This window comes from Pseudochaenichthys georgianus, chromosome 14 (assembly GCF_902827115.2).
Source record: "Pseudochaenichthys georgianus chromosome 14, fPseGeo1.2, whole genome shotgun sequence".
Taxonomy (NCBI): domain Eukaryota; kingdom Metazoa; phylum Chordata; class Actinopteri; order Perciformes; family Channichthyidae; genus Pseudochaenichthys; species Pseudochaenichthys georgianus.
Window position 1 is genome coordinate 20,613,122 of NC_047516.1, and position 22,404 is coordinate 20,635,525.

At 40.3% G+C, this 22,404-nt stretch overlaps 2 protein-coding genes across 4 annotated transcripts; one reads left to right on the top strand and one right to left on the bottom strand.

The window, feature by feature from the left end:
- Positions 1 to 756: 756 nt before the first annotated feature.
- Positions 757 to 17,973, bottom strand: proser1 (proline and serine rich 1). 3 transcript variants are annotated; one of them, XM_034098841.2, is made up of 12 exons: positions 17,863 to 17,973; positions 14,971 to 15,036; positions 14,386 to 14,454; positions 14,085 to 14,179; positions 13,840 to 13,933; positions 13,411 to 13,521; positions 12,960 to 13,061; positions 12,260 to 12,338; positions 11,923 to 12,015; positions 9,663 to 10,953; positions 2,542 to 2,686; positions 757 to 2,034 (listed from the first exon to the last, which is right to left on the bottom strand). In XM_034098841.2, exons 3-12 carry the CDS (start codon positions 14,449 to 14,451, stop codon positions 1,918 to 1,920), a joined length of 2,193 nt encoding a protein of 730 aa, XP_033954732.1. In that variant the 5' UTR covers positions 14,452 to 14,454; positions 14,971 to 15,036; positions 17,863 to 17,973; the 3' UTR covers positions 757 to 1,917. The 3 variants fall into 3 exon arrangements, with proteins under 3 accessions (XP_033954732.1, XP_033954729.1, XP_033954731.1); XM_034098838.1 differs by lacking the exon at positions 17,863 to 17,973 and adding an exon at positions 15,114 to 15,727; XM_034098840.1 differs by lacking the exons at positions 11,923 to 12,015; positions 17,863 to 17,973 and adding an exon at positions 15,114 to 15,727.
- vps36 (vacuolar protein sorting 36 homolog) lies at positions 15,961 to 21,757 on the top strand. The gene is made up of 14 exons (XM_034098842.1): positions 15,961 to 16,127; positions 16,302 to 16,370; positions 16,481 to 16,551; positions 17,123 to 17,237; positions 17,335 to 17,424; positions 18,446 to 18,532; positions 18,961 to 18,993; positions 19,175 to 19,252; positions 19,655 to 19,789; positions 19,904 to 19,969; positions 20,111 to 20,175; positions 20,519 to 20,603; positions 21,056 to 21,132; positions 21,281 to 21,757. The coding sequence occupies exons 1-14, from the start codon at positions 16,032 to 16,034 to the stop codon at positions 21,369 to 21,371; spliced, it is 1,158 nt and encodes a 385-aa protein (XP_033954733.1). The 5' UTR covers positions 15,961 to 16,031; the 3' UTR covers positions 21,372 to 21,757.
- Positions 21,758 to 22,404: the final 647 nt, after the last annotated feature.

The window sequence follows — 22,404 nt, forward strand, 5'->3', positions numbered from 1 at the left end:
CAGTGCTATTCACACTGCAGTTATCTTAAAACTATTTATTCGTGTGGGTTGAGATTTCAAATGTTATGTCAGCTTTCTGTCTCTTCAAAGATGTTAATTATTTATTGAAAATTCATTATGACTTTTAAATAAGCTGGCTTAAGGGAGGCCATCATTTGCTGATTGTAAAGAACAAAATATGTAATGCACTTGTTGGGAGCCTGTGAAGGACCTGATAGTCAAATAATTGTAGCATTTCTAGGTGAAATTATAGAATGTATAAATGTAAGCATGCATGATTTTCTTTATACAAAATCAGATTTGTTTTAAATGAAAGTTAATAGGATCTTTGAGAAAATAAATATGTTTCCATCATCCATAATGAAGGCTGTCATTTAACAGGTTTTGTAAGGAAGACGACAGTGGTCAAAGTTTGAATTGAATGGAACATATTTGAGTAATGGAAAATGGGATTTGCTCAAAGGAGATCCCATGACTTGGTGTTGGGTCTCGTGACTGATGGCATCACTTGTGTATTGTGTAATATTACGGATGCTCCTGAAGCCATGCGTAGAGTCTTAAGTGGACTTTACGTAGGCTGTAAAACCGTAACGTTTATGATACTCATTAAACAACTGAAAATAAATCAAAGAAGGTAACCTTATCCGCCTGTTTTTGATTATATATATATAAGTATACAGTTGATTGAGTCTTTCTTTGTCAATGAATGTATATTTCAGACCTTTACTTTGCTGATAACACATGTGCATGAGCCTATGAGACTTTTTGGCCTTGATCTTGGCACCCTTTTATTAAAAAGTCACATAGTTGATGATTGTTACACCAGTTAAAAAGTAAATAACAGCCACTCCTTCATAGCATAATTATTTATCTACACATTGTTCTATCCACCTTCATTAATTAAACAAAGGGCTTTCCTATTAGACATGGCATCACACAGAATAGAGATACAGTAACAGCTACAGCAACCAGCAGTTTACTGACAAAATAATAAAACCGGTGCAAATACAGAAAAAAAGGACAATAAACAAAGGAAAATAAAAAGTCTGTTCATCTCAAATTTCTCCCCATGTTCTTACATGTACAGTAAATGAGGTAAACCATTTCCACGATGTTGCACAGCATTACTTAAGTATACCAACATTTTATACCTCAAATCCACTTATAAATCAACATTTGCTGATTCTCAGGAAAATCTTCAGACAGTAAATCTGGTCAGTACTGTAAAAACAGGGGTGAAATCTTTTTAAATGAACTTGTAAACAAATGTGAATCACAGTTAACTGCGGACAGGCCAAAGGGTAGTGACAGTTCACTGAAAATAACACACAGAGGAGCAGCACACAGCACCAGAAGTACAAAATATTTATGTTGGGCCCATTTCAAAAGTCAATTTAAATGTCATAATACAATGTTCATTTCAGGAGAGACTGTCATTATCCTTCGTATTGTCTTTTCCACCGAGACTGGACATTGGATCAAATACTACATGAGGATAGTGTCAATTCATGATAGCATATAGAGTTTTACATTTCATTTCTATTATTCATGATTCACTAATAAATGTTGATAAACTTGATTAAAAACAGCCAAGTCCAGCTAACATTTAAAGAGGTCACGGTATATGTTAAAACCTAACAACTTCGAAACCTGATATTTACAACTGTTTATGAATAAAATGTGAAATATGTAATCTCCCCCAAACACTATTTCACATGATTTCATGATAGTGTTACATGTAGTGGTAAGTCTGGCTGTAACATACATGATAATGAAACCCTACTATCTGTCCTGCGCCCATCAGGGTTCAAGGACAAAACATAGAAAATGTCAACTGCTGAAGGGTAGGGCAGGGTTTATGCTAGTGGTCCACCATGAGTAACTGTTCTCCGTGTTTTTCAAAGTGTGTTGTGGGTTTCACTGCCAACCCAGCTGGGGGTGCAGGCCCGGCTGGAGGGGGAAAGGGTTCCCTGGGCCTGGAGGGTAATTGGCGAAGCTATTGGGAGGGAAGTTCTCTAAAGATGCGGGATGACCCTGAAACAAGACAAAGAATCAGAAACGAGATTACCAGGTAGGTTGACACGTACGAGGAATTTGACTTGGTGTTGTGGTGCATACATAAAATTAAAACAAATGTAAAAACACAGATAGAGAACTATTTAAAGAACACTATAAAACATAAAAAAATAAGACAAATATAGTAAAAAAATAAAGCAGTATTTACATTGAAATAGAATGGAATAAAATATGTGCAGTAAAAAAACAGATATTGTCAACACTGTGTGCATTAATGTAATGCATAGAGTCTGCGTTGTGGCTGAGGTGAAGTGTCAGTGGGGGGGCTTTGGAAAAGTATTTGAATGTCAGTTTCTTTTGGACTGCCATAGTTGTGTGTGTGTGTGTGTGTGTGTGTGTGTGTGTGTGTGTGTGTGTGTGTGTGTGTGTGTGTGTGTGTGTGTGTGTGTGTGTGTGTGTGTGTGTGTGTGTGTGTGTGTGTGTGTGTGTGTGTGTGTGTGTGTGTGTGTGTGTGTGTGTGTGTACCTGTAGCAGGGCAGACTGCATGGCTTGGTTGTGGAGGCCACTGAGGCCAGCAGGAGAGGCAGAGGGAGAGAAGCCCGGCATCCCGGGGAAGGACAGCAGGCCGGGGAACCCGCTGCTGCCTGGAGGCTGGAGCCCGCTGCTCAACCTGTGACATGCAGCATCATTACTGCCCGGCTCTACATTGTTATCTTTTTTTATTGAGTCAGGCACAATGAGTTTACATTTATACAGTCAATATTTGTATTTATTTTTCCCCTTTCCCCCCTCCCGGTCCTAGCTAGTAAATTAAATAACTGACTAAATAAAATAGATACATGTATAGGTAAAAGTAAAGTAATGTAGAAGATAATATTAAAAGAAAATGTACAGATAAGGGAATAAAGAATAGCAACAGTAATACTTGTACCCATATACTCACATATGTATACCCACATACGTGTGTATTAGGGCTGCACGATATTGAAAAAAACTGACATTGCGATTTCCCCCCCCCCTGCGATATATATTGCGTTTTTTTTTAACTATATTTAACCAGATGAAGGTATTGTCCTCCTGTGCCTCGCTAATTTTTTACCGCTTTCAATTGTACAGCTAATATAACACAACACCTAGTTGTATTTCCTTTAACTGGTGGATTGCTGCGGGGGGGGGGGGGGGGGGGGGGGTTGAGACGCACAGGCTGCGCACAGCTGATCGACAGCTGGGACACAAACCACCAAATACAGAAACATAATTCAGATCCGTCATGAGGGATTCCCCGATCATTTCTTACAGTTTCTCATCAAGGGGGTGTCTCCTGTCCCCGGTACAAACACACTGCCTGAGGAAGGCTACGTGTATTTTTTTTTGTCATTAACCTTTTTCGGACCACTTATTTATTTATTTTGGTGACGATCCGATCTCCATGCTGCTACTCTGGTTCAAACTGCATCCACCAAACAATATGATTTCTCTCATCCTCCCCAAAATAACCAAAATCTTGCACGATGTGAGATGTCTTTTTTAGCTGTTATGTCGTCATTTCCTGCGATCTTCTTCATAAAGTCAGTCAAAATGAATGAATGGACGTTTCTTTGACTATCTATAGGCAAATCTGGGCGTTACGTGAAGCCCGCAAAAGCTGCACCGCATTTCGAGTCGATTGTGATTTATAAAGGGAAACCGGTGTAGGAAGTGCTGTACGCACTTTCCTCGCCGGTACGCAATGTTTGGTGAATCGGAAAATGTCGGAACATTTCTGTACCTATTTTTTGGATTTCTACTACGTAAGCAACCTTCCCACGTGAATCCTACGCACGGCGTTATAAATGAGGCCCCAGGTCATTTACGGGGAAACACTCACTCTTGGAAAAGTTTAGCTTGTACCCTGAGAAGGTTCCGAATCGGGTTAACAGATCTATTATCTGAGGAATGGTAGATATAGGGTTAGAAATGAACAATAGTAAATCGTCAGTGTATAACGAGAGTATGTGTTCAGAGCCATATCTGGTAATTCCTTGTGTAAAGCTGGCCGATTTAAACGCAATTGATAGGGGTTCGATTTGCCATGGCTACATTGTTATCTTAATTACACTATGCCACATTGATCTGTATTGACTGGGTTTTACAACAACATAATACTTACAGTTCTTACATATCTATACTAAACATCCTAGTAAATCGGATGGGATGCTAAAATTGATCCCTTGTTGATCTGGAAAGGCACTTTTTCTAGGACTAAATCTATATCACTCTCGATTATATAAATAGTTATCACCGCATTAAACCGGCAGGGTTTCCCACACAGACTATGCTTGGGCAGGCCGCCCAGGTATATTAACAGCCGCCCAAGTATATTTCGCGACCCATTTAGTTTTTTTTTTAATTATAATAATCGTCCGTGACCACGACGCCATCTGCGATCGATGGCTCTCAAGTCTCACGCATTTGGCGTGAGACACACGCATTCCACTCCATTCACATTGTATTTCTCACGCAGAGATTTCTTTCCAGGGTACCGCCCACCAAGTTGCGCCGCAATTTTGTAAACAAACTAGTACAGAATCACTGTAGCCACGCATCAACCAATCAAAAGAATGTAAGCTGTCGAACAGCCAATTAGAAAATAACATGGCTGTATCCGGGTAGGATTTAGACATTCTGCCCTATACTTTATAGACAGGTAAGGGTTTCAACATTTTCCAGGATTTCAATACTTTGATTGAATATATTAATGAGTTCTTTACACATGGTGCTCTTTTTAGATTTCAGGAACTACTACCTTTCCATGGGCCGGAGGAACAGGACAAGTGTGTCCGGGACGTGTTATTTACAATATCGGACAAGTAGATCTTTCAATTGACTTGTCCGGCGGACAAGTGACGTTTTTAGACCTGATTTATTGACAAATTATTGATACATTCAGTTTACAAAAGGCAGAACTCATTCGCAAATTGTACGTGTCCGACATTGTTCGTTTAGAAGTGTTAGTTTCGGTTCTGCTTGTCGATTCCTAAGGAAATGCATCTCGCCGCTTTCCGTACAGTTAGACGGGGGCGGAGCGGGGCGGGAAGTGTAGCACAGTGGCAGGCTTGGGAAGCAACACTCGGTTCCGAGTAGGAACAAATAACAATTTCCGGTAACGGGATTAATAAGAGTTGTGAGGACAGGAGGCGAGGCCGAGCCCCGCGGACTGCAGCTCTCTCTATGCTCCGTATCAGCTGATCGCTGCGGCTCAGCGTCTCTCTCTCTCTCTCTCTCTCTCTCTTTCTACACACAGCGGATCCGCTGCCCGTTTAACAGCCTCATCTTTGTCAAACTTTCTTATGTTCTTTCTCGAACACAATGAAGGTTATTAAGCGTTTTAACTCCTGTGTTGTTAATATTAACCACCATTTCCTTTATGAAGTGAAGCAGCCTCCCTGTCTGTCCTCGCGCTGTCCTCACATCCCCGGACCCCCAGACTCGGAGGAGCAGGATGTCAGTATTGTTTATGAAGCAGGGTATAGAAAGTACATTATGGAAATGAAAATACTATTTCTTTACTTTTACAAACAGTGAGCAGCTGCAGCATGTGTATTGCAGGACGTGTGTAAGCGTGCAAGCGTCTTTGCGTTGTAGAAAAGCGCTAGGCCTATAAGCTATAAATATAATGTATTATTATTATTAGGTTATGTCCTATGTGTTGGACATGTGTGGTTGGACTCTGTCTCACAGGCAGTGTAACATCAGAGGAGACTGGGCCAACTGTACATTCTCAAACTGCACCACTTAGAACTAACTAAACAATGCAGAGATTATTTTTATATAATTGTATTCAATAACCGTAAGAAATTAAACAGTATGTGATTTGTAAATAGGAATACAGATTTGACTTAATGTTTTCATAAATATATTTTTCTCCCAGTTTGTCATGGGACTTATTTTTACCCTCTCAAAGAACCGGAACCGAAAATAACCGGAATCGAAAAGCAGAACCGGAATCGTTAAAATCCAAACGATACCCAACCCTATGTGTGATGCAGTAAAATCTCACTTACGTTAGCGGTGTTGTAAAAACCGTGGGAAAGTGTAAAATACGATGACGAAGAAGAAGATTCCAGTGGCCCCAATTTTTGTCCATTCTGGACAAGTGAAAAATGTATTCGGACAAGTACATTTCCAAACTCACTTGTCCATGGACAAGTACTCTCTAAAAACTTTTTCTCACACCTTAGGTGTGTGAGGAGTTCCTGGAATATCAGCTGATGGATATCCCCATGGTTCCTTTTTTTAAAGGTGACCGGTTTGAGCCAGTTTGGGAGGCTCACTAAAATAGCTCAACTTGTTCTAGTGCTCCCTCACTCTAATGCCCACACACACACACACACACACACACACACACACACACACACACACTAAGAATGAAATAAATATGTTTTTATATGAATTTATGTGTCATTTATCAGATAAGACCACCGTCCCCACCCAAAGCCCCGCCGCTGCCAAAATCTCACTCTGAACTCTGTTCAAAACTTGAGCCCTGTTAACTTGTGGACAATGATCCCTCGCTCTACGCCTCCTGTACCCAGTCCCGGACTGGCCATCGGGAGGGCCGGGGGGTTTCCCGATGGACTGGCCTGTTAAGTGGCCTGCCTCACACAGGGTGACTGGCTGTCTACATGATGTGGCCTGCCGACATGGCCACTGTCATACAGATCATAAATCAAAGCCCTTGATTGGTCTCTGTGTGTCATTCAAGCTCGGGATAACCTCAGCTCAGGCGAGGTAAAGGACTCTGAGTGTTTGGATAGTTAACTTAATCTAAGTTCTCAGTGGGTCTCAAACGGTTTGGTCACCATTTATGTAAACACATATTTCCATTTGAGGGTGTCAGTGTTTTTTCATATTGGATATGTTATTGGTTATAGCCATGATTTTATGATTATTGAAATATATACAGTTGCGTTTCATATCGGTGTTCCCATATATCTAGTTTCTTTATTTTCCAAAAATCTTACTGGGGAGCATGCCCCCGGACCGCCCTGGAGGATTTGAAGTCCACCCCCACTTAAAATCACATGGATAGTGTCCATATGTTTATTTGTGGGTAGTAGATTTAAACTATAGGGCTATCACTATGGGCCCTGCCTGTACCTGTTCGCTCTGCCATCGCGTGAAGGGTCTGCTAACAAGCGACCAACAGAAAGGTTAATGTGAATGTTGTTGCACATCACCTTAACACCCCCCCCCCCCCCCCACTACCACCTCCCCAAGTATATGTCAATTCTGTGGGGACCACTGAACCGCATTTCATCTTGTCTTAATGAACATTATTTAATTTCATATTCTGTTCTTGTACATAATCATATTCTATTTACATGTACTGTATATAGACATTCTTTATTCATATTTTTGTATTATATTATATATGTTGCATTGTTGGAGGAGCTCGGGTCAGAAGAATTTCATTGCCATTTCTACACTGTAGATTATGTGCACATGACAATAAAACCTTTGAATCTTTAACAATAAGTCTAAAGCTTAGCCTTTAAATAAGCTGAGCACAAACATTTGAAACAGCCAGGCTACGTCCAACTGCAACACATTCTCTGACCTGGTTCAAGTTTGTATAATACCCACACAATTGTAAACTGGCTGTGTTATACGTATGAGTGGATACTTTTTCTTACACACTACTCAACAACATACTAGTGAACAGGTGGGAAAGAGTTACATACATATTTTAAATGTGTGTTAATGTGTTTATATTTCTCTTGCTTTTATTTACCTGATCTTGAAAAAAAGCCACCGCCTAACTAGGGTTGCCAGAAACTGACCATGATCAAAATCGATTATTCGGCAGCCCTGGCGAATAATAATCGATTATTCGACCCCCCCGCGCGGGACAAGAAAAAAAAAAAAAGGAAAAATAAAAACCCTCAGACAAAAGGAATTCCGTTGTTGTCTTTACTAGAACATGTTTAACAGTACAAACAACAAACAAGCATGTCATCACAACGACGTGGCCTTGAAGTGAAGTTGGTAATGGCCGGCTGTGCTGCGTCTTTCTCTGTAACCTCTTTGGCTGCTTCGCACTCAAATGCGAACGCATTGTTGAGGTTGAGTTGTGATAGACCAACGTCTTTTCGCAGAGCTTGCATTTAACTTCCTTTGGACTTGTAAGTTCGAAGTAGTTCCACGAGGAGGAACTCTTTTTACCTGCCGCTTTGTTCATCTTTAGTCGCACGTGTGAGGGAGAGGGGGGTGGGGGCGGGATCAGTGTGTAGCGTGCTGCAGCAGCAGTCTGCTCTGCATGCAGGCTTCCTCCAAGTTTACAGTAAAACAAACTGGTGGTGTGACCAATGGCCATTTCCAATTATTAATACTATTACTAGTATATATATATATATATATATATATATATATATATATATTTTGGTTGAAACTAAGCCAGAAAAAAAAAAATACATAAATAATAAAATATATAAATAAAATCGATTTTTAAAAATAATATTCGATTATGGAGACTGTAACGAATATTCGAATAATCGAATAATCGCTGGCATCCCTACGCCTAACTCTTATGGGCATGAAATGTCAACATAAGGTGAGGCTCAAGTTTGCGCAACACTTGTACCTTGGCAAGATAACATACTAATTATGTATATTGGATGGAACAATTTCTCTGAGACACAAACCAAAGTCTAGGCTAAGTGGACTTTGCACAGTCTCCACTTAGAAAACGTTGAGTGGAAAATCTATCTACATTTATGACGTCCTTTTTGCAACCGCTTACCAAACTAAGTGGAAATTATCTAAAAAAAGAATTCTGACTACAAACTACTTGGTTACTGGATATTAAGAAACTCCATGGGACTAATGGACCAGCTAGCACAGTTTTCTAACACAGAATAACATTATTAGTCAGTTGAAACTGTGGCATTTTCATGTAGGCTTAATTCATAAATTAGAATATTAAAGGTCTCCTATCATGCAAAATGCACTTTGTTATGTCTTTTATACATAAATATGTGTCCCCGGAGAGTCAAGGAACAAAACCCTCTCTTTTCATCCGTACCAAAATCTAAAAAAATTGGGGTACAACAGAGCCGATACAGATTTGCAGCCGATATGACGTAATATCGGAAATGTGGGATGGCTTTACGCCAAGGCACTATCAGAAACGTTGCCATCAGAAACAATGCGTGACGTGTTTTGGACGTAATATGGTCTTTGTTTATTAGCAAGCATCGCTAACACTCAGAGCTAACCTGTACTGGAGAGAGTATGTGTAAAAAAGCAGGAAATAAAAAGGAACCCACCTTGTGGTAAACCCGCAAGAGAAAAAAATCCTTGATGTGGTTTTGAACATGATTTGGCATTTATTCACGGCAGCATTTAGCTGAGTGTCTTGGTAGAATTCTCCTGCTATTTTTTTTTTTTTTTAAGCTACGGACTCAGAATCAGCAGTTCTCAAACAGGGCTGAAATGGTAAACATACAGCAGCACACCGATTCATAGGTTTTTTTAAACACATGCAGGAATATGGTACTTTCGCTAACATAGACACACACACAGCCTTTCACAGTTATGATGAGGATTGTATTTGTTTAGTTGGCTTCTGGCTTCTGTGCAGTAAAAGTGTTTAAAGATTCACTGACCCAGGCTGGAAGTTGGAGCTGAAAGCAGACGCAAAGCCTGGTAAAACCGGCGATGATGATGGAATTCCAGCTGCGGCTGCTGCTGACGCTACTGAAGCGGCCGAGGCCCCCTGCAGTCCCATGAATGAAGACAACACAGGGCTCCCAGCACCGTGCCCTCCTGAAACCCCCAACCCTGGGTAGCCAGCGGGGCTATGACCGGGCGGAAGGCCTGGGAACATGGAGGTGGCAGAGGTGAGGCCCAGACCGAAAGGGGACCCTCCGCCGGGGGCAACGTTGTGAGCCAGGCTTTGGTACATGGAGGCTTGTTGATGGTTAGACATGTTGGAGCTGGGAGGCATGGATGAAGGCATGGAGGAAGGAGGGAGTGAGGGGAAGTGGGACAGGCCAGGATAATGAGAGGGTGCTTGGCTGGAGGACAGGGCTTGGAGGCCGGAGAGAGCTACTGCATTAGCGAGTGATACTTGAGGAGAACCTGAGGGGTGGGAAAGACCAAAGGAACGGGCCAGGGCCGCCTGCGAAGAACCTGGAACCACAAGAGAGCTCACAGACGGGGGGCCGGAGCGGGAGGTGCCCTTGAATGCCGAGTGCACAGGGCTGTTGCTGCCACTGTTGCTTCCCCCAGTGTGTCTGTTCAGGACCCCCGCCTGCATCATAGCAGCCTGAATCTGTGCAGAGTGAGCCGAGGAGGGTTTGGGACTGAGGCCTTGGGAGGAATTGCTCGGATGAACTGGAGTGGAGGGTCCAGAGGGGGTGTAACTTCGGATCACTGACCCAGAGGGATTACCTGCTTGTAGGTGCATGCCAGGGTGGCCGAGTCCCGACTGGTGATCTGCGGACTGAGAAAACGCTCTCTGCTGAGTCGAGCCCATGGAGTTCGTCTGGGATAATGGGTCGGGGGCGCCACGGGAGGCTGGGGTGCCCGGTCGGGAAATGGCGTGGAAGGGGGAAGGGGAGTAGCTCCTGCCGGGGACAGGGGTTCCACAAGGAGTGCCTGAAGGGGTGTGGGCTTTAATGACAGATGAAGGTGTAGGTGTAGAATGGCCACTGGGGGTCTGAGGACCGGCTTTGATCACAGATGGGGATGGAGCAGGCGAGAGAGAGGGGACATTAGGGTTGTGAGAGGGCACCATGCCGGGGAACACTGGTGTGATAGGGGTCGTGGGAGGAGGCTGAGCAGGAGAAGCCTGATGTGGGTTCGGGGTTGAAGGCGTGGACCCATGAGGAATGAGGAGGGGCCCGCTTTTGACTCCAGGTGTGGTGTGCAGAGGATTGCCTGGCTTGGCGTAACCTGGAGGGAGAAAAAGATCAGAGTTAGTGAGGAAGTCTTTTAAAATAATGCCTTCTTGTATCCGACATAATCAAAACTGAAATACAAAATGACAACACGGTTTGACTTAATAATTTTTGGTTTTAATTTCTGATGTAGGGTTATTTTTTCATTCCAAAAGAAAGAGGGAATATGTTCAAACCAAAAACTTTTGTAGAAGAAGCAATCCACTCACATCTTAAAAAAGAGGACACACACAGCAGGAGGAATAGCCAAAGAGAGCAAGCCTGCATGTACAGTGTTTACGCCAACACTGCTACTGACATTTGTAAACTTCAAACCACGTATCTCCCCAAAGGCCCTGAAAGATGCATTTCAACCGTGAAAACTGATGAGAGTGCGTTCAAAAACAAATGTCAACCCAAGCGATGCATGTTAAATGCCAGCACATAGCGATGATTCAAGAAAAAAAAAGATTAAGGACATTAGTTTGAAGCTATTCCCAGTCCAGGCGCCCACAGACTCGTCCCAGTTCACTAAAGCATACTCTACACCGACTGACCAGAAAACAGTTGCACTGACAAAAAAGTAAGAACAGTTTTTGACCACGGTTATAGATATTTGTTTGAAGATATCATCCAGTGGTGTTGTGTTCGACTGTTTTATATTGACCGTTGTGTTTGATTCACTTACATGTTAGAGGAGAATAAATACATGATTATATAAAATATACAGTAATGTAGTTCCATTGAGTTGTAATATGCCAAAATCCCCCTAAAAAAATAGGATATAAACGATGTATGGTGCGAAGGGGGTTTACTTTTCTGGTCACTCAGTGTACTCCAGAAGTAAGAAGCACATTCTCTATCAGATCATCGCTTGTCAACACTTGATAAATGCAGATAAGCAGCAGGCCAACTAGTTAGGCAGCAAGCTTCAAGGAGTGATAATTTTTCTGTCACACACACACAAGCTTCTATCGAATCATACCTGCTACTTTGTGGGTGGAGTTGTAGGAGGGAGGGGCCACGCTGGATGTTATAACCCCTCCCATAGAAAGAAGGCCTGCGTTGTTGTACGCACCTGAGTAGCAGTTGCAAATATTAACAGCATCCACCACACACAGCTGTAGTAATCACACACAACACACCTTACTACCTGAACCAAAACAAAAAGTCTTATTGTAACTCAAACCACTCAAAGCAGCAAAATGAGTTCCTCCTGTATCTAACATATCCGTGTTATCAGACAACTTGCAAACAGTGATCGATTACAGGGTGGGCGGGAGAAGGTAGGCATTAGGGTGTGTAAGTGGGTCTTTTCTTACTTGGTGCGATGGTGGCATGTGGGCGGCACGGGGGTATAGGGTATGGCACAGGCCGATGAGGGTTGTAGGTCGATGGAAACTAGAAAAAATATAAGAAAAAGTTACAAAAGATTTAAGTTAATAACAACTTCCGTCTCGTTCTGTGATTCCGAAATGCAAGTTTTCAAAGGCGATAAAAGTCCCAAAAAAAAAAAAGACAACTAACAGATTGAATACATTGATGATAAAACGGAGTAGAAACCACAGAGTAAATAGAACACATTTCAAACCAGTGCTCTTGATGGTCACTTTAAAGCTCAACAAATCAGGCATTATTATGCAACATAATGTGGTTGTTTTTTATATAATTTTCCCACAGTCCAAGCTGATTTGTATTAAGAGAAACAGAAGTTCAAACGTTTCCATGCGTTCCATTTTTATATAATGAGTAACCGGATATTTGACCTTACTCATATTTACTCATTTCCCTCTGTATGCATAAGCATTATTGTGCGTAGGCCCTCTATCGTACAGTCTTTAATTCAGTCCATTTACCACACTTGCTGTCATATATCAATAGCTTATATAACCATGACTTGACATTGAGGTTGTTTTTTTTATCAAATGAAAGCAATATAATTGGTCATGCCTCGTCATAAGGTTTCTCTGGGGACTCCATGCCTAATTACATCATCCAAAGAGTAACCATTCTTGTGCTTACAGGTTTGAACGGTCCAATAATACGAGCAGAAATTCCTTTCCCCTCCATATTGTTCGAAGTGTCCTCTTTCTTATCGCCTTCTTTCTTCACTGGTGGGATTCCCTGTGACCATAAACACAATACATTATTAAAAACACACGCAACTTTTGAACATTATTTATTGTATCATTAATAATCATTATTTGCCACTTTTTTGCCGTCTTCCAGTCAAAGAAATAAACCCAGTGTGTCATTTTCTACGCCACAGAGTTTCAACCTGATATCAACAATAACATTACTTCTTCAGCTTTCATATGTTATATACACAATGTTAATAATTACAACTTTAGTTTACAGTATTCAAAGTAAAATGTACATTACAAATCTAATTAAGATGTATTCTAAAGCCCCTAAATAAAGCATAAACCGCATCTTTAAGTCATTAGATGGTGGTGGCCATGCATATACTCACAGGGAATGTGCCAGTGACCAGGCTGGGTTTGCCTTTAGGGTATGGATTTCCAGGTATCATACCACAGGAGGAGATCATGGCAACAGGAGCCTTGCAGCCAACCTTGCATACCTGGAGAAACAGATGTAGTTTTATATTAGAAAACAAGTGTGTGTTTGCTTGTGTGTAAAGCATGCAATAAACATAAGATCAATATTAGAGATTAGGCATTAACACATTCTGTACCGCTATTGTAAAAGCTTGATTTTAGATTGCTTTATAATTTTTTTTTAATTGCTTCAATTGCTTTGCCCTGTACATTTCGCTAGGCAACAGTTGTTCCTCAGGGCTTACGGTACCAATAGGGATTCCACAAGGTATTTTTATACTAAGACACACAATAAAAAAAAAAACAGGGTTTCTTCACACAACTTGCAAAAGTGAACTCACTTGCTCCAGTATCCTGCGAGCCCGCTTCTTCTCAGACAAGTGTATGCGAAACAGATCCTCCACAGGACGATAATTCTGAGCATCTGAAATGTTCCTGTGTGGTTCAAGAATGGGAACAAAAATCAAATCTTTAACAAGTAACCAATTGGTCAAACCAAAGCGGTTGATATTACAGTAACACATTTCACTTTAAGTGTTTTAAAATCCATTGAGGGTGCTCAAATGCATTTTCAAAATGTACTCACAAAGCTATTAGTTCCAGGACAACCAGTCTGTCCTTAGAGAAGGTGAAGCAGTTCAGGATATTTGCAACTTTGGTTGTAGGGACTGCAACCATTTTCTAAAGGCAACAGAACATATTTAACATTAACACTTAAAAAATACAAATCACAGAGGTGGGGATTTTAAAGAGAATATTAAACTTTCAACAGCATCATTTATATTGATGTTGTAGTTGTTCTAACAGAAATAAATTACCTCAGTTTCTAGAAAACAAATGTGTAAATGTGGAACACACACTTTGAATTAAAAACAGAAGATACTCACATGCTGAAGAGCTTTAACTGCTTTGATCTGTGGCTCTGCCCATGAGAAATACTTCAGTATCTCCATCACCTGAAGATGTTCAAGACAGTGTTACAATGTACAATAGAGCTGTATACAGTAGGTTTAGTATGAAGTAAGTAGTACTGCACTGCCAACTTTATTTGTCAAAAAGATATATCAACACTATAGGCTATGAGTGTTCCTATATCAAGTTGTTCGCATGAAACCAACTATTGCAAATACATTGTAATGCTGTATGTATTGATATAACATAACACCATAACAACAATTGCTCCATTTACCTAATACATACATTTTAAAGTCGACCTATAAGTAGCGTTGGTTAAATGTAAGTAATGATACAGATATTAAAAGGAGGGCACGCGAGTGATTATGAAGCCTATCCTTTTATTTAATGTCTGTTTATAAGCTTTGTGACAGACGAAACAAGTGGATTTTTTACAAATGTGTGGGGACCCTATCTACCGAGTGTGGTAAACATACTTAATAGTCAGCAAGAGGTTCTGCATGTTTCTCCTTGCATATAAATGAGGGATAAACACCACGTGACGTTTGGACAGTTACCTGCTCACTGGAGAAATATCCATGCACCTGCTCTATGGCTTTGATCCGCTGATCAGTCAGGACGCACTGAAACACAGAGTCATACATTAACAAACATTTAAATGTTAAATTGCTTAGTGTATTTGAGATAGGACACACCTTACCTTTTTTATTTCATCCAAAACTATATCAAATGACTTCTTATCCATGTTTGTTTATTAAAACAAACCTTCGTCTCTTTATCAATAAAGTTATTATACCACGCAGTTGGTAAACACAGTTTTAACAGTACAAAAGACTATATGCTTTAACATAAAATGCATTCGGATGACTTAATACTATGTCAATGATCCAACGCTATTGATTTAAATTCATAATGCTGCAAAAGCTTAGTTTATAACATTGCATATTCGCAGTAAAACATTAGCTCCCTAATAAAGTTGCATGATCTTTACAGTCCATGTGTAAAAAACTACTTTCCACCAGCGAACAATGACTTCCAAACAACAGAAGCTGTGTCTGCAGAGCAAACCCTGTCTTCACCAGAATTGTCCGCAGCTAACAACAAGCTAGCCAGCTAAAGCTACCTTAATTCTGATCACAGCTCACGAAAAATACACTAAATGAAGCGGATTTCTTTACGCATCTGTTCATTCAGGCTTAGCTTAAATTTGATGCAAGCGATAGTTACGATGGAGATTGGAAAATGTGGAAATTCATGAACAAATTCATAATAACGCGCAAGGATAGATAGCAGCACAGATGCTCTGTAGCTTCCTCTGACAGCTGGCGCTAGTAACGTCAACACCAGGGAAGGACCCACGAGAGGCTGCCTGTCTAAAAAGACCCCGAGTATCACATATTGTAAACAAATAACTCTATTACAGATACTTTTGGTATTGTTATGGCTACATCCAACATAATCATTAAAATAATTAAATATAACTTGTATTATTTGTATGTTCTGTTTGAGTGATTCCAATCAGGCACAGTCAGGCCAGTTGTGGAAAGCGTACAGGAAGTAAACATAAAATGGTCTCGGCAGAGGAGTAGAATTAGGAATATTATCTAAAATACCAAAAATGGACCGCTTTTCGTGGTCAAATGGGCTCTTAGAAATTAACGAAACTTTGGTGATTCAGCAGCGGGGTGTCAGGCTGTATGACGGCGATGATAAGGTACACTTCTGATACAACAACACAATACCTCAAACTTACATGCAACATTGAAAAGCTTAATAATAACACACCAATTTTGATGGTGCACATTTGGTAATGATGTGCAGCTAGCTACATAGTTAAAGTCTAGGTGATCAGATATGTACACAATGTATTTTGTTGTCGTTGTACCAGGCTAAACTGGATGTTGGAGTGGCCTTGTTGAGCACACATCGGTTGATCTGGAGGGACGTTAAAAACCATGTAAGACAGCATTGATAGCATTGCGGAGAGTTTGTGCTATTTTTCATACATTTGTATTTTCACATTTGCCGACTCTCATGACGATTCACTATTTCTCCTGTCACCTGTAGGAATGCTGTATTGCCATGCCTCTGTCACAGATTATTTTATTTGAGGAGATGGCTGCAGGGATAGGAAAGAGGTGAGTGTCAGGAAGTATATTGTGTGTTTTCTATCAACATAATTGAGAAGTATTGTTTAAGTAATTCATTACGAATAAGCACATTTTATATGTTTTGTGTTTTCTTACCTTAAAGGTCACCTATTATGCAAAATTCACTTTTGCATGTCTTTTATACATAAACATGGGTCCCCTCTGTGTAAAGAGATTCTGAAAGTTTCACTTTTTGTCCTGGTCCATTTATATAAAAACCTGTCTGAAAATGAGCTGATCAGATTGTGGCTACTTTATGATGTCATAAGGTTTTTTGGCTTGTGTAACCATTAGCCAATCACCAACCAAGGTATGGCGTAGTTGTCATCATGTGAATTAAGTGGGGAACTTTGGTCAGGGTATAACTGATGTTTGTTACTGGGTAGACTATCATAGAATATCATAGTTTCTATTGGCCCCAGCAGTTGAAAGCTCTGGACAAACTCTATTGAGTTGGGGGAACTTGAGATAGAATACCTTTTCACTGTTAATAACAGCAACTTAAATGTAAAGGATTGAAATGATGTATTAATAACTTTTGGTATATTTGATCCTTTAGTGCAAAAATAGTTATCCACCTGCAAGAAACAACTGTCAATAAGGAGCCGGGTCCATACCAAAACAGCAAGTACTCCTTCATCAAGCTTTCCTTCAAGGAACACGGGCAGATTGAGGTACTTCTATTGTTATAAGTAGTTAAAAATGCTTTTTCTAACTTGTATTCACCAACGATTTATTGCATGAACCTGACTAGGTGTCATTGTCTTGCAGTTTCACAGGAGACTAACAGAGGAAATGACTCAGAAGAGATGGGAGAATACACCGGTGTCACAACCCATCTCCGCAGGAACTAGCTCACAGGTAAGAAGCCCAATAAAGGCTCCTTTTTAATCAAACTAATATATGTTCCTCTAAATGTCTTTGAGAATGTCTTTTAAGATGCTTGATAAGAATAATGTCAGTTCAAATGTTATTCTACCTGATGGCAGTGTTGTTTCTTTATTCTTGGCCTTAAATATTCAGAACTTCTGCCTCTAACTATTTACTGATATAGGAAAGTGACACATATATATCAATAGCTTTTACAATTAATATAAGTAGAATATATCAAAGCACGACTCGCACCGGAGTGAAAGTAAGCGTCTGTGTGTAGGCTGTTACTCTCTTGTAATTTCACTTGCATTCACTCATGTGTCGTGCGTGGAGCCCCAGATCGAGGGAGATTATCAGTGGTCTTGTATGTCTTTCATCTTCTAATAATTGCTCCCACAGTTGATTTCTTCACACCAAGCTGCTTACCTATTGCAGATTCAGTCTTCCCAGCCTGGTGCAGGTCTACAATTTAGTTTCTGGTGCCCTTTGACAGCTCTTTGGTCTTGGCCATAGTGGAGTTTGGAGTGTGACTGTTTGAGGTTGTGGACAGGTGTCTTTTATACTGATAACGAGTTCAAACAGGTGCCATTAATACAGTTAACAAGTGGAGGACAGAGGAGGTTCTTAAAGAAGAAGTTACAGGTCTGTGAGAGCCAGAAATCTTGTTTGTTTGTAGGTGACCAAATACTTATTTTACCGAGGAATTTACCAATTCATTCATTAAAAATCCTACAATGTGATTTCCTGGATTCTTTCCCCCCATTCTGTCTCTCATAGTTGAAGTGTACCTAGGATGAAAATTACAGGCCTCTCTCATCTTTTTAAGTGGGAGAACTTGCACAGCTGACTAAATACTTTTTTGCCCCACTGTATGTTCTCTAACAGCTGTGAACCACAATATGTTCCCTCCTCCTCACTGTTTGACATTCCTTGTCATTTTTGGGCTTCTTTTGAATTGCCTGCATGCTTCACCAAGTATGTTTTCTTTTTTCCCTTTGTGGTCATGTAGGCGGGAAGAACGCGTGCCGTGGGTATTGTTGGCATTGAGAGGAAGATAGAGGAGAAGAGGAAAGAAACAGACAAAAACATTTGTGAGGTACTATCAACTGAAATATTTAGATATATTTATCCTCAAAGCTTCAAGCTTAAGTTTTGTGTTTTTCCATATTTTGACAAAAATAACTGTAAAACCATTGGAATTTATTTAAGCTGAACACAGCCACTGAGGCTGACACACGTAAGGCATCTCAAAAGTTACACAACTGCTGTAAGATACACTTTATGTGTGTATTACATACAATAAAGATAAAATAAAAGCTATTTTTAGCTTTTTAAAAGATTTGACACAGAAAATAAATGTGGGTTTACGTCTAGGCAGACCATTTAGTTTTATTATCAGCTAGAGGAGTGGTGGGATTGCTCTGGAATTATATTCAAATTTATATCTGTAGCCATAAAGTGTTGTTGTTAATTTAATTATTAACATTTTTTAGCACGATAACCAATTTAGTCTCTTTTTTCCAGGCTTTTGAGGACCTCAGTAAGCTGATGGTGAAGGTAACGAATGCTCCCATTTTGTATGTTCACCTTCCCTCTAGCATAATTTCTTACAAAATATAATAATACAAGTATTCTCAAATGTAATCCATTATACTATATGATCATTTAAACATCTTAACCATTGATATCTCTGTTAAGCTCATATACTGACGTGAGGTGAATTGTGACTGTCTAACAGGCCAAGGAGATGGTGGAGCTGTCCAGATCTATCGCCAACAAGATCAAAGACAAGCAGGGAGACATTTCAGAAGACGAGGTAAGAGCTTGACCAACATAATCACACACAGAAACTGAAGGACAATGGACGTGGTTTCAAATGACTGTACATTCAGCAATAGTTAAAACATCTTCGTATTACTCTCACACCTCACTGGAAGATTTTAAACAAGTGATAAAGACTGCATGATGTTGCTACACCATGCAATGTTACCTCTTAACTGCCCACAATTTGGTTTTTCCATACATTTTTAAAGGTCCCCTATTATACTCTTTTTCATCAATATATTATACAATACGGTTATATACAAAACATTTCTCTGAAGTGTTTGGCTCGAAATACCAAACAGATCAGAATATCTTTACACATATACATACATATACATGAAAAAGTGGATTTTGCACAATAGGTGACCTTTAACTGGTATGTTTTGCTTTATAGACGATACGGTTCAAGTCCTACCTGCTCAGCATGGGTATTGCCAACCCTGTTACCAGAGACACGTATGGGACGGGTACACATTACCATATGCAGCTGGCTAAGCAGCTGGGAGATATGCTGCAGGCCCCTCTAGAGGTAGGTGTGAATGTGTGTGTGTCACGTTTTTCTCATCTATACTGGCTTGTATCAAACACTGTTGACAATGCTATGTATGTTTGCCTCTGTTTCCATCACTCTGTCCTCTCTCAGGAGCGTGGCGGTATGATGGCTCTCACTGAGGTGTACTGTCTCGTAAACCGCGCCAGAGGGATGGAGGTAAACTCAATTGACTACAGAGCATGTCCATTCTGGTTGAACTGGTGATACACAACACTGCAATCTATACATCCATGCTACACACACATATCTTTGGTAGCCTGTCAGAAACTGAGGTTACTCTTCTTTCTCTTTGCACAGCTTTTATCTCCAGAAGATTTGGTAAACGCATGCAAGATGTTTGAGTCGTTGAAGCTACCGTTGAGGTGAGCATTGTTTGTCTTTGTGCGCACTTTTATACATTCCTTCATGTATAGACCAGCTTCTGGGATTATTATAGGCATACAAGGCAGGGTGTTGGCGCCTGCTTCACAAAGTCCAGACTTTTCCTGCCTGGCTTCCTGTTGTTGGAAGTATTGTCCAGCCCTTTGTGACTGTCATTTCCTGTCAGTACCCAGGGTTTCCAAAAGAAACTCTGGCCTGTTTCTCCAACAGGCCAATGACCCCAGACTGGCTGCTTTTCTTAAACTCACTATTTTAGTTTCATAGAAATTAATTCAGTATAAATTCGTCTCACACTTTCCTTCATGCATTTTGTCTTCTTTGTAGGCTACGTGTGTTTGACAGTGGTGTGATGGTGGTCCAGCTGCAGTCTCACAGCGAAGAGGAAATGATCGCCTCAGCACTGGACAATGTAAGCTTCACAGTTACAAACACTATACTGACATTGACACGCTTTTGACTGATCATGCAGACTGCTGTCTGAGATGCACACGACCAGTCAAAAGTTTGGACACACCTTCTCATTCGAAGTTTTTTTATTTATATTTGCTGGTGACACTGTTCAAAAAATTCAAGGCACACTTAACCAGCATGGCTACCACAGCATTCTGCAGTAGCCAACAACATATAAATCATATTCTGGATTTTGTAACACTTTTTTGTGAACTAGATAATTCCATATGTGTTCTTTCATAGTTTTCATGTCTTCAGTCTTAAGTAGAACAAATATATAATAAACAAAAACCATTGAAGGTGTGTCCAAACGTTTGACTGGTTCTGTAAATATATTTTAAATATGGAGCAAACACTTTTAGGTTTTAAAGTTTTGTGATGAATTCCCTCTCTCATCTCTCCCGTGTTCAGGTGACCGACAAAGGCTCTTTGACAGCAGAGGAGTTTGCAAAGCTCTTGGGTCTCTCTGTTCTTCTGTCTAAAGAGCGGTCAGTAAATAACTGTCTGTCTGTTAGGGTACATACAATTGTTAAACAAAGAAAAGATTCACTGTTTTCTCATGTTATTGTTCATTATTGCTTTCAATCACTCATGTTTTTTCTTCTTCGTGTCCTTGTGTCCCCTCTTCATCTTCAGGTTGTTGCTGGCTGAGAAGGTGGGCCACCTCTGTCGAGATGACTCTGTGGAGGGTCTGAGATTCTACCCAAATCTCTTTTCAACAGCTTAGAGTTATTATACTAAGATAGAAAAACATATCTTCAACTGGGCTATACTGTCTTTGCTGGTTGGCTGATGTTGGCTACAGCGGCAGAGTGTATTTAGTCATTGTTTTTTAAACGGTTGTAGTTCCGTTAGTGCTATATTACAATCCACTGTATAACAAGCTCTTTTCTTTAGGTCTAAGAGCCGATAAGGGGGTAAAGAATTCTGCAAATAAATACTGAACATGCAGCAAAGTGTTCCCAAATTGCTTTGCTTGATGGCGTGACCATCACGTGGGAAAATTGGCCTACTGGAATATACACCGTGCGTTTTGTCACAGAGCTCAAACCTTGTTTAAAAAAACTGTTTCTGAATTCAAAATAAAATGTTTTGTTATAAATAATTACGTAATGGAGCATCCGTCTCATCTTCTGAGAGCGGAGAGAACATGCACAGATTCATTTGAATACCCTACCATGACATCCTTTATCTTGTTTTAGTCTCTCAGTCTTGTCCATAAACAGCGTTATATTTATTTTTTCTACAGTCAAACTTTCATTTCATCCAATAGGTTTTGTCTACATCCAAGAAAAGACCAAGATAAAATGCCTGATCTGCTGCCAGTTTGATTCACAGCGAATGAACCCCTTCAACTGCAGAAGTTATCTAAATAAATCCCACTTGATTTTAGTTACTTCTAGTCTAAATGTTGAAACTTTACTTTCTGCTGGGAGTGCTACCTCCATTCTTGTTTTTCAATCTTTGTCCCTGGAAGGCTTCTTCTTTGCTCCTATTGTGAACTGAGCTGAAGATTAAAGGGGGATCCATCGCAAAAGAAGCTTCCTGTTTTCACCGACTGTCTGGAGAAAATGAAGGTCTGCAGCTGATTAGATTACCCTGACATGCTGTTCATATATTGATAGAGTTAAAACGTAATTGTTTTCAAGGAAGCTTGAGAGCTGACCTGAGGCCCTTCTGAATACAATAATTAGGACCGGACTCGTGTACGACATTGACACCGTTTTTCTAAACAAAATAGGTCCTGTTTGTCCATGCTA